The sequence below is a fragment of the Oncorhynchus gorbuscha genome, linkage group LG20, assembly GCF_021184085.1.
Source record: "Oncorhynchus gorbuscha isolate QuinsamMale2020 ecotype Even-year linkage group LG20, OgorEven_v1.0, whole genome shotgun sequence".
NCBI lineage: Eukaryota > Metazoa > Chordata > Actinopteri > Salmoniformes > Salmonidae > Oncorhynchus > Oncorhynchus gorbuscha.
Window position 1 is genome coordinate 3758215 of NC_060192.1, and position 16597 is coordinate 3774811.

A 16597-nucleotide genomic window follows, 5' to 3' on the forward strand; every position below is an offset into this window, starting at 1 on the left:
GTAATCATTGCCCAGCAAGGAAAATTAAGCGAAACCACATGTCTAAATCTCTATCTCCTTCCATGGCTAATTTTGGAAAGGGACAATTTTAGCTAGCTAGTCACCGGAGGACAACGACACAACGAGATGCAACAATTCAAGTTTTTGTCTGTCAATGACGTTTGGCTTGATGTTATGTGATTGGTGTGAAGCCAAATCCAAACTGGCTTCCCTTGACACTGTTTGGGGGGGGGGAGGGGCTGTTTCACTCACTCTGATGTTTCTCCAGTGAGATTACATTCAGCCTCTTGAGAATTGAAGGAAAACACAGAGACGAAAGATATTATTATTAAGATATTATTTTATATGTATTTTGTATTTATTTTTTGTCCATTTTTTGGGGGAAAGTCTGGTTTCCCTTGGCATCCACGAATACACACCACTGGTTTTAATGAATGTAGCTTAGAAGGGTGTTTTTTCCTTTTCCCAAAGTATAATGGCTTTATACTATAGTCCAGTTGGGGGCGGTAGTGGATATTGGATGCCAAACCGCCGTTAAACTCCACCGAAGAAGAAGAATTTACTCCTCCTACTCGCCACTGACATGCCTCTCGGAAAAGCACACGGAACCTCGCTGAAATTTGTACGTGAACTTGCTCTCGTATATCGATAAGAGTACAAAATCGGAGCTATAGCAAAGAAGATTAAAACCCACCTTTTATGTAATGGATTAATTTTTTTTTTGTCGATTGATCGACAAAACTTTATCGGTACTTCCAGAGGCTTTTGGCTTTGTCTGGCTAACGTAACGAGGTATATATATAATTTGAAAGCAGGATTCATCCTCCTCTCCAGCTGTGTGCTTTAGTATGTTTAGCTAGCTAGCACGTTAGCAATGCATACAGGCTAAATACTGTGCTTTTACCGTCAAGCATTGTGTCCTATCGCTTTTACTCGCAACGAATTGTGTGTATTTAATATTTGACACGGCGTGTAACGTCACGTTGGTTAAAGAAAGTAGCTTGACGTCAGATAGCTAGCAAGTTCAGTTACCGTTAGACCCGTCGGTCGCTCGTCGCCATGCAACACAGCTAGCTAACGGTCGGCAGCAACGAACTGGCTCGTTATTCACGCGAAACGTCGTTACTCGTCAGGTCTTACAACGTTAGACGCAACGTGAACACTTCAGTTTACCTCATGTTGATTTACCAATTAGCCGTCAACATGCCAGGCGTCATTTTGAGCCTTTAAAGCCCATTGTCTGTGGTAAAAATGGGCACTACTTTGGCGTTGGGTAGTTCCAGTAACTAGCTACTACTATGTTGCTCTAGAGAGCAACGATATAACGTTAATTAACTAGATAGTTTATACCAACGCTGCATTTGTATTGCTTATTGTAGCTACATTATGTAAACGTAAACCTTTTTAATTCGTTAGTTTATAACTTATATTTTGGTGCTCATTCAACCACTGTTTGTTTGAATATTGGGTTTATTCAGCGGAACTAATCATATTGGCCCTAGTGAGGAAACCACCATATGACAGCATTGGGTATTGTTGCTGGTTCCTGTCTTGTAAATGTAGCCACCACCACTAATCTGTACTTGATAATAAATTATTGTCTTACGCAACATGTTGCAAATGGCTTCTTCTGCTCTGTATTGCAGGTCAGGGGTACATTCTCAAGGCTACTGCTGCAGGCCATATACTGATGGAAACACACTGCCGGAGGCACCACAGGGGTGCTTTTGAGAATGTCCTAAAGACAAGTTTTTAAAAAACACAATCACCCAGAGAACTATTGAGGACTAGAACGTTCAATACGTGTTGTTTTTCTTTTTTTGGCCCGAAGTGTGTTGGCTCAGTTAATACATTCTCAGAAAAACAAGAAGAGTAACCAATTGGTGGGACCTGCCCGAACAAGTTATTCACACAGTGTTTATTTTCTAAAGAAATAACAGCCCTGTGGAAAATAAGTAATCACGATGGCTGCGGAAGGATATCAGTACAGGGCACTTTACGACTACAAGAAGGAGAGAGAGGAAGACATTAACCTCCATGTGGGGGACATCTTAACAGTGACCAAAGGGGCCCTGGGGGCTCTCGGGTACAGCGACGGCCTGGAGGAAAGGCCCGAGGACATTGGCTGGCTGCCTGGCTTCAATGAAACCACTCAGGAAAAGGGGGACTTCCCTGGGACATATGTGGAGTTCATTGGGAAGAAGAGGATCTCTCCTCCCACTCCCAAGCCGAGACCCCCCAGACCCTTACCCATGGCCCCGGGCTCTTCCAAGGCTGACTCTGGTGATGAACAAGGTGAGTTATTAAGTCTGCCTTCTTCAACCAAAACCCAATACCATGTTTCTGGTACCAGGTATTGGGATGCAGTTGTGTTTGTTTGTACAGTACTAAACAAAACGATGTTCAGTGTAAAAAAAAAACAACAAAGCTATTAAACGATTTCAAACCGCATGGGTATTTAAAAAAAAAATATATATATATATATTTTTACATGACACCCACAGGTTTTGATTGAGTAGGCCCCACGCAGTTAAGCCAAACTTTTCTCCTGCATTAACAGCCAGTTGCTGAAACACAATGACATTCCAAAGACTAATCCACCATTGGTTTGCAGCCAAGCTGCCATGTAAACCCTGCGGTGGTGGAATGGTTCGTCTTTCATACAGACTAATCTCTTGGTAACATGACCAATGAGTTTTTAGATACATCACCCCTTACAAACCCTTTTGTTAGATGTAATCTAAGAGACTTTTTCACCCTCAAAGCAAATCAAGACGGTAGGCTGCTTTGTGAATACCCTTCCCCTAAATTGAGTGTTGAATCAACCCTCAGTGGTATACAGTGCATTAGGAAAGTATTCAGACCCCTGTTGTTATGTTACAGCCTTATTCTAAAACGGATTAAATTGTTCACCCCCCCCTTACACACCATACCCCCATAATGACAAAGAAAAAACAGGTTTTTCAAAATTTTGGCAAAGTTATAAATATATATTTTTTAAATAACATTGTATTTGTCACGTGCCCATACAACAAACAACCTTTTATATAAGTATTCAGACCCTTTACTCAGTACTTGAAGCACCTTTGGCAACGATTACAGCCTTGTCTTCTTGGGTATGACGCTACAAGCTTGGCACACCTGTATTTGGGGGAGTTTCTCCCATTCTTCTCTGCAGATCCTATCAAGCTCTGTCGGATTGGATAGAGAGCGTCGCTGCACAGCTATTTTCAGGTCTCTCCAGAGATTTTTGATTGGGTTCTGGCTCTGGCTGGTCCACTCTCTGACATTCAGAGACTTATCTGAAAGCCACTACTGCATTGTCTTGGCTGTTTGCTTAGTGTCGTTGGAAGGCGAACCTTTGCCCCAGCCTGAGATCCTGAGCGCTCTGTAGTAGTTTTTCATCAAGGATCTCTCTGTACTTTGCTCCATTCATCTTTCCCTCGATCCTGACTAGTCTCCCAGTCCGTGCACTGAAAAAAATCCCCACAGCATGATGCTGCCACCACCATGCTTCACCGTAGGAATGGTGCCAGGTTTCCTCCAGATGTGACACTTGGCATTTTGGCCAAATAGTTCAATCTTGGTTTCATCAGACCAGATAATCATTTTTCTCAAGGTCTGAGAGTCCTTTAGGTGCCTTTTGGCTAAACTCCCAAATGAGCTGTCATGTGCTTTTTTTTACTGAGGAGTGAGTGTCTTCCATCTGGCCACTACCATAAAGGCCTGATTGGCAGAGTGTTGAAGAGATGGGAGAACTTGCAAGAAGGACAACCATCTCCACAGTGGAACTCTAGAGCTCTGTCAGAGTGGCCCCAAAGCTCTTCTCCCCCTATTGCTCAGTTTGACCGGGCGGCCAGCTCTAGGAAGAGTCTTGGTGGTTCCTAACTTATTCCATTTGAGAATTATGGTGGCCAATGTGTTCTCTGACCTTCAATGGTGCAGAAATGTTTTGGTACCTTTCTCCAGATCTGTGCCTCGACACAATCCTGTCTCGGAGCTCAACGTATAATTCCTTCGACCTCATGGCTTGGTTTTTGCTCTGACATGCACTGTCAACTGTGGGACCTTTATATAGACAGGTGTGTGCCTTTCCAAATCATGTCCCATCAATTGAATTTACCACAGGTGGACTCCAATCAAGTTGTAGCAACAACTCAAGAATGGTCAATGGAAACAGGATGCATCTGCACTCAATTTTGAGGTTCATAGCAAATGGTCTGAATAATTATGTAAATAAGGTATTTCTGTTTTATATTTCTTTGTACATTTGCAAACATTTCTAAAAAAACAGATTTCACTTTGTCATTATGGGATATTGTGTAAATTGATGAGGGGGGGGGGAACTATTTATTCATTTTTAGAATAAGGCTGTAATGTAACAAAATATGATAAAAGTCAACTTGTCCTAATACTTTCTGAATGGACTGTATATATATTTTATACCTAAAGGGGTATTATATGTCAAAATCAAATGGCTAAGTGTTCCATGGTATGACCATCTTAAAATAATTCCATGTTAGCTGAGTAGAACCACCCCAACGGCCCAGACTTTTAGAGGTTAAATATCCACCCCAAGTTAAGTCTGATGTCTGCAGAAAGAATGGGGTGTTGGCTATGATAAGACATCTTGAGTTAGAAAAACTGTAACTACATTAAGTGAAGTGGATTATCACCAGGTAACAGAATTATATTAACATCAGTTGTACGTGATCTGTACTATACAGAAATGCAGAACGTCATAGACGTCTATGTTTCACAAGTTCACAAGTTTGGACATCAGAGTACGTGTGACATTTATTATTTATTAATGGCATTTCTTCTCCGCACGAACCCTTTTAAGCGCTCGCTTTTCTGCACAGACCCTTTTAAGTACAACACGCTCTGCTGACACTGTGCTTTCTCAGCAAGCAGCAGAGTAGTGCTGTCTCTCTCGCTACGCTATGCATGCAGCTTTGAGCAGCAATTTTGAAGGAAAAGTTCAAGAAAATTCAACCATAAACATATTCCCAGGCTTTTCTGTAGTAACATCAAACTTAATTAGCATAGAAGTACAGTAGCTAGGTAGTTATGCTAACGTTAGCTATCTAGCTAACCAAACCATGGCTGAATGCCTCTTGATTAAACTCTAATTTCCCTCAATGATTTTAATCAGAACAGGACTTCCATTCCATTTAGCTACTGTTTTTGTTGTAGTACTCAGGTTAAAAGATTTAAGCAACCGATTTCTAGTAGTAGCAGCTTGTCAGTTCATGTTGAAGAACATGGATAAGTAGCCTAGGGGTGAATCCATTTTGAATTCTATCACATTTTTATAGCATTCTGTTTGATTTAAACAACTCTCCTTCCATGTTTGCCCATGGAAGAAGTGGTCAAAGTTATTATTTTGACCAGAATGCCAAAACATTCAGCAGATAAAGGTGCAAAAGAAAATGGACCCATTTTGCATAATCCACCATACATTGAGACATCCATGTTTCCATCACTGGAAAGGATAAATGGTTGAGAGTCATTATATATTCTTTCAATCAGGTGGTTTGTGTTTCCAACGGAAATCTGTTTGGGAATGTTGATTCCGAGGCTATTCCAATCGTTGTAGTAAGCGGACCATGTGCCAATGTTTGCAAGGGAGCCATTGTCTCCACTCTTTCTTTATTTCCAAAGAAATAGGCCTATAGGGTCGAGCAAGTCAGTTGACATTGTTTGCTTTTATTTTTTTGTTTCAGTTACCTCATTTGCCCTTGCAGTTTGGTCCATGTGGTTACTTTGGCCCAGCATCAAACGCTACAAGAGAAAGACGATTTATATGGTGGGACTCTACAATGTCAGCCTTGATAACAAGTGGGAGTGCTCGCAGTAGCCCCACTGAATGCTAACCAGGGCCGGAGGACAATGGTGCTTGGCTCTGGTCCAGCGCCCAGCGCATTGTGTTGCTTCGCAGCACCTGGTACCAGCCCACCAATTGGACCTCTGGAGCACTTCTCTTTGTTACTCCTCTTGGCCTGCATCGAAAAGAGATCAAATTCAATTTCCCTTTGGGCACAAAGTAATGTTTTTGCACCCGTCATTCTACACTACATAACCAGAAGTATGTGGACACCTCTTTGAACATCTCATTCCATAACCATGGGCATTAGTATGGAATTGGTCCTCCCTTTGCTGCTATAACAGCTTCCTCTCTTCTGGGAATGCTTTCATCTAGATGATGAAACTAGAGGTCGACCGATTATGATTTTTTTCAACGCCAATACCGATTATTGGAGGACCCCAAAAAAGCAGATACCAATTAATCAGCCGATTCTTCTTTTAAAAATAAAATGTATTTTATTTATTTGTAATAATGACAATTACAACAATACTGAATAAACACTTATTTTAACTTAATATAATATAATACATCAATAAAAAATCCTTTTAACATGAGACTTATAGGACTATTTCTCTCTACCATTTGTATTTCATATACCTTTGACAATTGGATGTTCTTATAGGCACTATAGTATTTATATAGCTATGTAACAGTATAGCTTCCGTCTACCTGGGCTCGAACCAGGAACACATCGACAACAGCCACACTCGAAGCAGCGCTACCCATCGCTCCACAAAAGCCACGGCCCTTACAGAGCAAGTGGAATAACCACTCCAAGTCTCAGAGCGAGTGTTGTTTGAAACGCTATTAGCACGCACCCCGCTAACTAGCTAGCCATTTCACATCGGTTACACCAGCCTACATTAAGTTACATTAAGCTGGTAGACTTGAAGTCATAAACAGCGCTGTGCTTGCTAAGAGCTGCACTGTCTACCATCGCTCAGTCAGACTGCTCTATCAAATCATAGACTTAATTATAACATAACACACAGAAATACGACCATTTGGTCATTAATATGGTCGAATCCGGAAGCTATCATCTCAAACAATACATTTATTCTTTCAGTGAAATACGGAACAGTTCCGGTATTTTAACTAACGGGTGGCATCCCTAAGTCTAAATATTCTTGTTACATTGCACAACCTTCGATGTTATGACATAATTACGTAAAATTCTGGCAAATTAGTTCGCAATGAGCCAGGCTGCCCAAACTGTTGCATATACTCTGACTCTGCGTGCAATGAATGCAAGAGAAATGCCACAATTTCACCTGGTTAATATTGCCTGATAACCTGGATTTCTTTGAGCTAAATATGCAGCTTTAAAAATATATACTGCTGTGTATTGATTTTAACAAAGGCGTTGGTGTTTATGGTTGGGTACAGTTGTCCAACAATAGTTTTTTTTTTCTCGCAAATGTGCTTTTGTTAAATCCTCCCCCAGCGTTGAATCGATTATATGCAACGCAGGACACACTAGATAAACTAGTAATATCATCAACCATGTGTAGATAACTAGTGATTATGATTGATTTGTTTTTTTATAAGTAAGTTTAATGCTAGCTAGCAACTTACCTTGGCTTCTACTGCATTCACGTAACAGGCAGGCTACTTGTGGAGTGCAATGAGAGGCAGGTGGTTAGAGAGTTGGACTTGTTAAATGTAAGGTTGCAAGATTGGATCCCCAGAGCTGACAAGGTGAAAATCTGTTCTGCCCCTGAACAAGGCAGTTAACCCACTGTTCCTAGGCCGTCATTGACAATAAGAATGTGTTCTTAACTGACTTGCCTAGTTAAATAAAGCTATACATTTTTTTTTTCATCTGCAAAATCAGTGCCCAAAAATACCGATTTCCATTTGTTATGAAAACTTGAAATTGGCCCTAATTAATCGGCCATTCCGATTAATCGGTCGACCACTAGTTGAAACATTGCTGCAGGGACTTGCTTACATTCAGCCATGAGAATTGTTGAGGTTGGTCACTGATGTTGGGAGTTTAGGCCTGGCTCGCAGTCTGCGTTCCAAGTCATCCCAAAGATGGGGTTGAGGTCAGGGCTCTGTGCAGGTCAGTCAAGTTCTTCCATACTAATCTTGACAAACCATTTCTGTATGGACCTCGCTTTGTGCACGGGGGCATTGTCATGCTGAAACAGGAAGGGCTTTCCCTAAACTGTTGCCACAGTTGGAAGCACAGAATCGTCTAGAAATTCACTGTATGCTGTAGCTTTAAGATTTCCCTTCACTGGAACTAAGGGGCTGAGTCTGAACCTGGAAAAACAGCCTGACCATTATTCCTCCTCCACCAAACTTTATAGTGGCACTATGCATTGGGGCAAGAAGCGTTGTCCTGGCATCCGCCAAACCCAGATTTGACGGTTGGACAGCCAGATGGTGAAGTGTGATTCATCACTCCTGAGAACACGTTTCTACTGCTCCAGAATCCAATGGCGGTGAACTTTACACCACTCAGCCGAAGCTTGGCATTGTGCATGGTGATCTTAGGCTTGTGTGCGGCTGCTTGCCCAAAAAATTCTGAAAAACAGGTTTTCTTTTGTCATTATGGTGCGTTGTGTTTAGATTGAGGGGGGGGGGGGGTGTGTGTATTTCATCAATTTTAGAATGAGGTTGTAACGTAACAAAATGTGGAAAGTCAAGTGGCCTGAATACTTCCGAAGGCACTCTATATAGTTTATATTCTGCTGACTAATCTACACGGACATTATATGCCTGTTTAATTCAAATCATAATAATGATATCACACCATTGTCTTGTTCTGTTTTACAGTGATACATAATTTATCTATCGTCGTAAAAAATAACAAGTGTTATAAAACAAACAACCCAGGTTATTTCGGTCAAAACCGACACAATTCTATATGGCCACTTAAGGACGCCGTATCCTATATGCGGGCTCTTTTGTCTTTGGTAGTCCTCTGCTCACCTATAAAACAGGCTCTGGTTGCCAGGTTTCTATTCCTTGTTCTTTGTGGTGTGATTGTGAAATTGTTTAGCTGGGGATAGCAGGGTGAGCGAGGAGCCATATGAAGGGGGCCTGTGTTGAACGGTTGAGTGGCAGCGCTGAGCCCAGAGCGAGTGTGAATGTAGCACTAGGAGAAGAAAGTCTCTGTGACCCAGTTAAGGAAAGGGGTGGAGAGGCAGAGAGCTTGATGCTGGGAGCAAGATGAGGGGCTGGAGGGAAGGGGCTGAAAGCTGTTGGTGAGCTGAGTGATCAGAGCTGAAGGCGGGCTGGGGGCAGAGGAGAGGGGCTTGGGTGCCTGGGTTGGCTAAGGGGGAGAGGTTCTGAGGAGGGCTCTGGGTGGGAGTGAGAGAGTCTTGTTGCTTCAGAGTGTTTGTGATTTATTGCCTGACACTGGGGGATCTGGCAGATCCGCTCTCTCTCCCTTTCCTCCAGTGCTTCAGCTTTCTTCTCTCTCACCCGACTCCTCTTTTTAATGTTTTGATAATTTTCCTGGAGTTGGCCCCGGATGGGGGAGCAAGAGGGCAAGAGGGAGGAGAGTGGAGGCTTGGAAAGAGGCCTGTGCTCTCACTGAGCCACAGGGGTTTACTTCAGAGCAGCAGATGTGGAGAGAGCCTGGGGGGGGGGGGGGGGGCTCTGGACTGGGCTCGGGGAAGCATTCCGGCTCATTCCAGCTCCAAGGCTTTTTAAAACACCAGCATACTGCTGCTCCTTTCCTGGGCCTCTCAACTGAGGCACGTAGCCAGCCAGCAAAGAGGAACTCTGAGCCTAAAAACCACTGAGATGAAGAAAGCGTCACTTTCAGTTCACAACTTCCATTCACTCATTTTGGCTGGAAGGCTCCACCCCTAGTAACACATTTAAATAGTGGTTGATCCTGGTGTTGAGGCCGTTTCTTTTTTTTTTTTAAGCCTCTGAAGGTGTAGCTTTCGTGGCAAAACGGTATGCAACTTTTTTTTTTTTTTTTTTTACCTTTTATTTAACTAGGCAAGTCAGTTAAGAACAAATTCTTATTTAGAATGACGGCCTAGGAACAGTGAGTTTAACCGTCTTGTTCGGGGGCAGGATGACAGATTTTTACCATGTGAGCTCGAGCTTCGATCTAGCAACCGAAAATCTCTGCTACCTGCCTCCCCACCTATACAGACAAACAAAATAAGGTTTTGTTTGTTTTCAAACTATACAAGAGCTTATCATTTAAGCCATGTTGAACATAGTGTTGCACACTCGATTAATGCAACGATTCACAAACGTGCGTACGTTTTGAAAGGCCTTTTAATTGGCTAACAGAACAAAAATGCTGTCACTGGTATTAAGGTAATTCTTGCAGGAACGTGTGGCTTTGGGGAGCCATTGTCTTCACATTGTACCACTCGAGGGGGGGGTGGTGGTATGTGATCTCGATCTGTCTCTGTACACTGCAAAAACATGGATCATGGCGATAGTATGTGTCGTTACACTAGTCTAGTGTAAAAGAGGCCCCAAGGGTTTAGTTCAACGTTTATGATTCACTCTGGCTTTTATCAGCCTCGACAAGAGGCACGTAGGCTACGTGCTCCGTCTTGCTCAAGTCTTCGATGCCGTTCCGCTTCCCCGGCGCTTACCAACATATTGGTTAGTCTTTGGAGACTTCCTCCCTCTCATGCGACTGTAACGTGAAGGGAATGGAGGTAACTGAAATGTTGCTCTGGTCTCGTGTTGGAACGGTAGCATTTTATTTCTAACACCTTTTATGTTGACTTGAAAGTTTATCAGACGTAAAGTCACCTCATCTGTTCTCTTAGCCTTTGTTCTATCAGTGTGCTTCTAGGCACAGACTCGTGCCCCCACCCTTTTCTAAAGCCTACTTCCGGCTTCACATGCATGTAATGGACATTTTTAGGTTGGATTTGCGTTACTTCGTTTTGTGCCAGTAGGCTGTAGGTTACTCCGCTAGCAGCTTGCTAGCTATCTGGTTAAAAACGGCACGCCAGCCAGCCTTGCTCCGATCCGTATATGCTGTCTCTGTAGAGTGTTCTAGACCGATGAAGTGTATAAACCCTGGATGACGGACGGTGGGGGGTGGTGGTATTGAAGCCACCGCATAGCCATCTTGGTACTCATCAATTGTGTAAAAAAATGTACTATTTTGGAAGCTATTGAAACGAATTCGTTGTCTACATTTTCTTTTTGAAAAATGTATTATATTAGACACCTTCATGCCATTTTCCTTGTGTTTTTTTACCAATGTTACTGTCCGCACTACATCAAACAATACTTCAATACATGTAATTCTGCCCTTGCTTGAAACATTTTGAATGTAAATACTGTAGAATTCCATTAAGAGGGACTGCTCTTATTAGGAAGTGCCAATATGGCTGACCAGTGGCTTCAAAACTTCTCAATGGCCAATATGTAGCGTCAGCAGTCCAGAGTTTACATACAGTGCCAGTCAAACGTTTGGACACACCTACTCATTCAAGGAGTTTTCTTTATTTTCTATATTGTAGAATAATAGTGAAGACATCAACTATGAAATAACACACGTGGAATCATGTAGTCACCAAAAAAAAGTTTTAAACAAATCAAAATATATTTCAGATTCTTCAAAGTAGCCACCCTTTGCACACTCTTGGCATTCTCTCAACCAGCTTCATGAGGAATGCTTTTCCAACAGTCTTGTAGGAGTTCCCACATATACTGAGCACTCCCACATATACTGAGCGCTGCTTTTCCTTCACTCTGCGGTCCAACTCATCCCAAACGATCTCAATTGGTTTGAGGTTGGGTGATTGTGGAGGACAGGTCATCTCATGCAGCCCTCCAGCACTCTCCTTCTCGGTCAAATAGCCCTTACACAGCCTGGAGGTGTCGAGTCATTGTCCTGATGAAAAACAAATGATAGTCCCACCAAGCGCAAACCAGATACGATGGCGTATCTCTGCAGAATGTTGTGGTAGCCATGCTGGTTAAGTGTGCCTTGAATTCTAAATAAATCACACAGTGTCACCAGCAAAGCACCACCACCTCCATGCTTCATGGTGGGAACCACACATTCAGAGATCATCCATTCACCGACTCTACGTCTCACAAAGACACGGCGGTTGGGAACCAAAAATCTAAAGTCTTTTTTTTTTTTTTTAAAGGACAGATTTCCACTGGTCTAATGTCCATTGCTCATGTTTCTTGGTCCAAGCAAATCTCCTTCTTATGGGTGCTTTATCACAATCGGTTGGGAGTCCCATCGGGTGGCTCACAATTGGACCAGCATAGTTACGGTTTGGCTGGGATAGGCTGTTATTGTAAAATAAGAATACTTGCCTAGATTTTTTTTTTTAAAGGTAAAATAAAATGAAGGCCTGATTCACGCAGTCTCCTCTGAACAGTTGATGTTGAGGTGTCTGTTACTTGAACTCTGAAGCATTTATTTGAGCTGCAATTTCTGAGGCTGGTAACTCTAATGAACTTATCCTCTGTTGCAGAGGTAACTCTGGTTCTTCCTTTCCTGTGGCAACCCTCATGAGAGCCAGTTCATCATAGTGCTTGATGGTTTTTGCAGCTACACTTGAAGAAACTTTCAAAGTTCTTGAAATGTTCTGGCTTGACAGATCTTCATGTCTTAAAGTAATGATGGACTGTTTTTCTGTGCTTATTTGATCTGTTCTTGCCATAATATGGACTTAGTCCTATTTGGTAAAAGACAATCTTCTGTATACCACCCCTACCTTATCACAACACTACTGATTGGCTCAAACGCATTAAGAAGGAAGACATTCCACAAATGAACTTTTAACAAGGCACACCTGTTAATTGAAATGCATTACAGGTGACTACCTCATGAAGCTGGTTGAGAGAATGCCAAGAGTGTGCAAAGCTATCATCAAGGCAAAGGGTGGCTACTTTGAAGAATCTCAAATATAAAATGTATTTTGAGTTGTTTAAATTCTTTTTTTGGTTACTACATGATTCCATATTTGTTATTTCATAGTTTTGATGTCCTCACTATTCTACAATGTGAAAAATAGTAAAAAAAAATAAAATAATATCCTTGACTGAGTAGGTGTCCGAACTTTTGACTGGTACTATACATCATTAGCTAGAATTGGACAAAAATGCTTAATGTATGCACCCAAGATGAGTGCTGTGTGGGCTGTTTTGGAACTGCGTAGCTGGTCAAACTTTTATGCATGTGAATGCAGTGCAGGAGGAAAAGGCGGCTGAGTTTGACGCAGACAAAAATGAAGAGAGTTAGAGAAGGAGGGGGAGCTTTTACACTGAGACTACGCCTGCACAGTGTTAAAGTAGAGTGAAGAGTTCGAGAGAGAGCTTGTATCCAGCTGCTAACAGTAAAAAGGTAAATAGTAGAAAAGTTGGTCCCATTGCAGCTCCACCAGGGAGAGAGAGTCAGGAATGAGAGGGGGAGAATGAGACAGTGACGACTGGGACAGTACACTCTGCCTGCATAGCTGGAGATTGAGATAATAGAGCGTTCTCCTTTTCAGGGGCCTCTTTAGTGCTCGTGTGAACATCTGCTATACTGAGCCACTTTCTGAAGGAGGGGGGCTGCTGCTCAATGTTCAAATATGCCTTTCTGTTCCTCTTTCTCGAGCCTATGATAGATAGCCATACCCCCGCTAAAGTCAAAGACCCAATGGGACACTGTGTTCTAATGTGGTGGGAACTCAATGGGGCTGATGGCAGCTGTGGTGTAGTCGGGGTGGTAATGGTACTCATTTGGTGGAGGGGGGCACAGACTGCACGGTAGACTGATTTGTGGCGCAGTGATGAATCAATGCAATTGTACTAAGTGCTGATTGCAGTAACTTGGGCACAATGCAGGCAGAACAATAAATGGATACGTGGTGAATGGTACCGAATGGTGGCTGTTTCACACACACACACACACACACACACACACACACACACACACACACACACACACACACACACACACACACACACACACACACACACACACACACACACACACACACACACACACACACACACACACACACACACACACACACACACACACACACACACACACACACTCTCTCTCTCTCTGTTGGGTCTTCTGTGCTGTTAGCGCTGTGGTTGACTACTTTACACATTTGATTCCCCTGTTTTTAGGTTTGTTCTGATTATTTAGATCCTAAATGTAGCATGTTGTTTTGGCCTACTGTTGCAGACAAGTAGAATGACAGGCGGTGAAGGTAGACACTTTAGAATGACCTGTTTGAAGGTTTAGTTCTGATTAGACAAGTAGAATGACAGGTTGTGAAGGTAGAAAGGTTGCAGACAAGTAGAATGACAGGCGGTGAAGGTAGAAAGGACGCAGACAAGTAGAATGACAGGCGGTGAAGGTAGAAAGGACGCAGACAAGTAGAATGACAGGCGGTGAAGGTAGAAAGGACGCAGACAAGTAGAATGACAGGCAGTGAAGGTAGAAACTGACGCAGACAAGTAGAATGACAGGCGGTGAAGGTAGAAAGGACGCAGACAAGTAGAATGACAGGCGGTGAAGGTAGAAAGGACGCAGACAAGTAGAATGACAGGCAGTGAAGGTAGAAAGGACGCAGACAAGTAGAATGACAGGCGGTGAAGGTAGAAACTGACGCAGACAAGTAGAATGACAGGCGGTGAAGGTAGAAATGACAAGTAGAATGACAGGCGGTGAAGGTAGAAACGACGCAGACAAGTAGAATGACAGGCAGTGAAGGTAGAAAGGACGCAGACAAGTAGAATGACAGGCGGTGAAGGTAGAAACTGACGCAGACAAGTAGAATGACAGGCAGTGAAGGTAGAAACGACGCAGAAATGTGTAAGAAGTCAGACCGATGGGGTGCGTTTATTCGGCATTTCCACTCGTTGAGACTTCAGCCCGTCAAGCGACGAGGGATATCGAGCCGTCATAATTAGAGCTGATCACATTGGACTGCAAACAAAGCCTCTCTAAAAGCACGCGCGGTTCAACGGGAACAAAAACTTTAAAAAGTACAGAACTTAATTTGAGGGCAACAATAAAAATCTATCCACATTGTAATTTAATTTCTCTTTTTTAATGCTTCACCATACTGTGCTTGGCCCGGCTCCATTCCAGTAAAACGCCTGTTTTTATGGGCCCTGTGTGCGTGAGAGGGCTCACATGTGCTTTTCATTACTTGATCGCCTCCAGAGACTGGAGTCTGAATTGGCAAATCTTCTTCCTGGAGGCGTAGCATGTCTGCCAGCAGGATTAGCCACAGGTTAGAGAGACGGAGGGGAGGTGTAAGGAGAGGGAGGAGGTGGGTGCTGTGAGAGCGAGGTAGCCGAAAGGAGTGAAGGAGAAAGACTAGATTTGGAGAGCGGGAAGGACCGAGGGAGAGATTTTGGCAGAATAGCCAAAATGTCAATCAAATGCATGGGTGTCGTGAAAGCCTGGTGTTGAGAGTGATGCAGTGGGTGTCGTGAAAGCCTGGTGTTGAGAGGGATGCAGTGGGTGTCGTGAAAGCCTGGTGTTGAGAGGGATGCAGTGGGTGTCGTGAAAGCCTGGTGTTGAGAGCGATGCAGTGGGTGTCGTGAAAGCCTGGTGTTGAGAGGGATGCAGTGGGTGTCGTGAAAGCCTGGTGTTGAGAGGGATGCAGTGGGTGTCGTGAAAGCCTGGTGTTGAGTGATGCAGTGTTCCAAAGGGGACTTATTGCTTCTGATGCCACAGCCCACATATTACTGTGGCTCCCACTAGATCTTGATATGTGCCACTCCTGCGAGCTGTATCTGTAGGCACCTCCCGTTTTGCCCATTTTTTAAATGACCCTGGTACGTTTGCCATACTGGCTAAGCAAAGGTTGGTTATTTTGTTAGATTATATCATTGGAATGTTCTTAATGTTTCTGTCCATTATCTGTCAGATCATTTCATGGCGGGAGATAACTGTGAGCTGTGAAATTGTACGTTGTTACTCGTTTCTTATAAACCTTCAGTTGAACTTAATATTTTGCACAAAGCGCCAAATGATTATTTTAGTTTGAGTTTTTTCTCTGCCCCTTTTCGATTCTTGCCTCCAGGGTAGCAACAGGCTTTTCATTGGCTCTCATTGAGTGCATGTGTTGCTCTTTTCTCTCTGCAGAGGGGGACATAGTCTCACTGTTCCAAGCTCAAGGCTACTCCCACGTTACATAGTCTGTTTCTTATGTAACACTGCCTAGTATACTAATAAGCCACACTGACCTGCCTATTTCACCCAATCCCTTTCTGAAACTGTTCTTCCGGATGTAGTCTGTCGTCTGTGCCCGGTGACCACAGTCATGTCGGCAGTTTTTCCCTTTCAGCTGGTGAGAGATTGTTCCTCACTGGCCTAAATCTGCAGGGTATCACAACACCAATGGCAGCTGCGTTCACTTCCTCAACCTGTGGTTGACTGACTGAGGCCCGGGAGATTGAGGCCTGCCAACAGCGCAGGCTTGTGGAGACTCGTTCAAGCCCCCCCCCCCCCCCCCATTCTGTCGAGCACTCTCTTGCTCTTCTCAAGTTGCCAGGGCAGCCAGCTTTTCTGATTGGGTGAAAGTTTGAACCATTTGTCTGATGAACAGTCCTCCGCTGCAGTGGAAGCAAGACCAGGGTGAAGTGTTTCTGAATTAGAGGAGGAGGAAACAGTTTGTTCTTTCGTGAATAACCTATTCTGCTGTAGGCTACTACTCTTAAACATGAACATTTCATTGCGGTGTGTCTTTGCATAAACTTGCTCTTCCCTGGCCCCTTCTGAGTAATTGTCTCAAGCCTGGGTGAAGGTTT

The 16597-nt window shown here is 43.4% G+C and overlaps 1 protein-coding gene across 2 annotated transcripts in view; it reads left to right on the forward strand.

The window, feature by feature from the left end:
• The first annotated feature begins 514 nt into the window (after positions 1 to 514).
• Positions 515 to 16597, forward strand: part of LOC124006681 (phosphatidylinositol 3-kinase regulatory subunit alpha-like) — a 79704-nt gene continuing 63621 nt past the window's right edge. Inside the window, exons 1-2 of one of the 2 annotated variants that reach the window (XM_046316740.1) lie at positions 515 to 622; positions 1647 to 2295. In XM_046316740.1, the coding sequence (XP_046172696.1) occupies positions 1965 to 2295 (331 nt within the window). In that variant the 5' untranslated portion in view covers positions 515 to 622; positions 1647 to 1964. Of the gene's footprint in view, positions 793 to 1646; positions 2296 to 16597 lie in introns of both variants that reach the window. The other variant, XM_046316739.1, reaches the window with a different exon arrangement.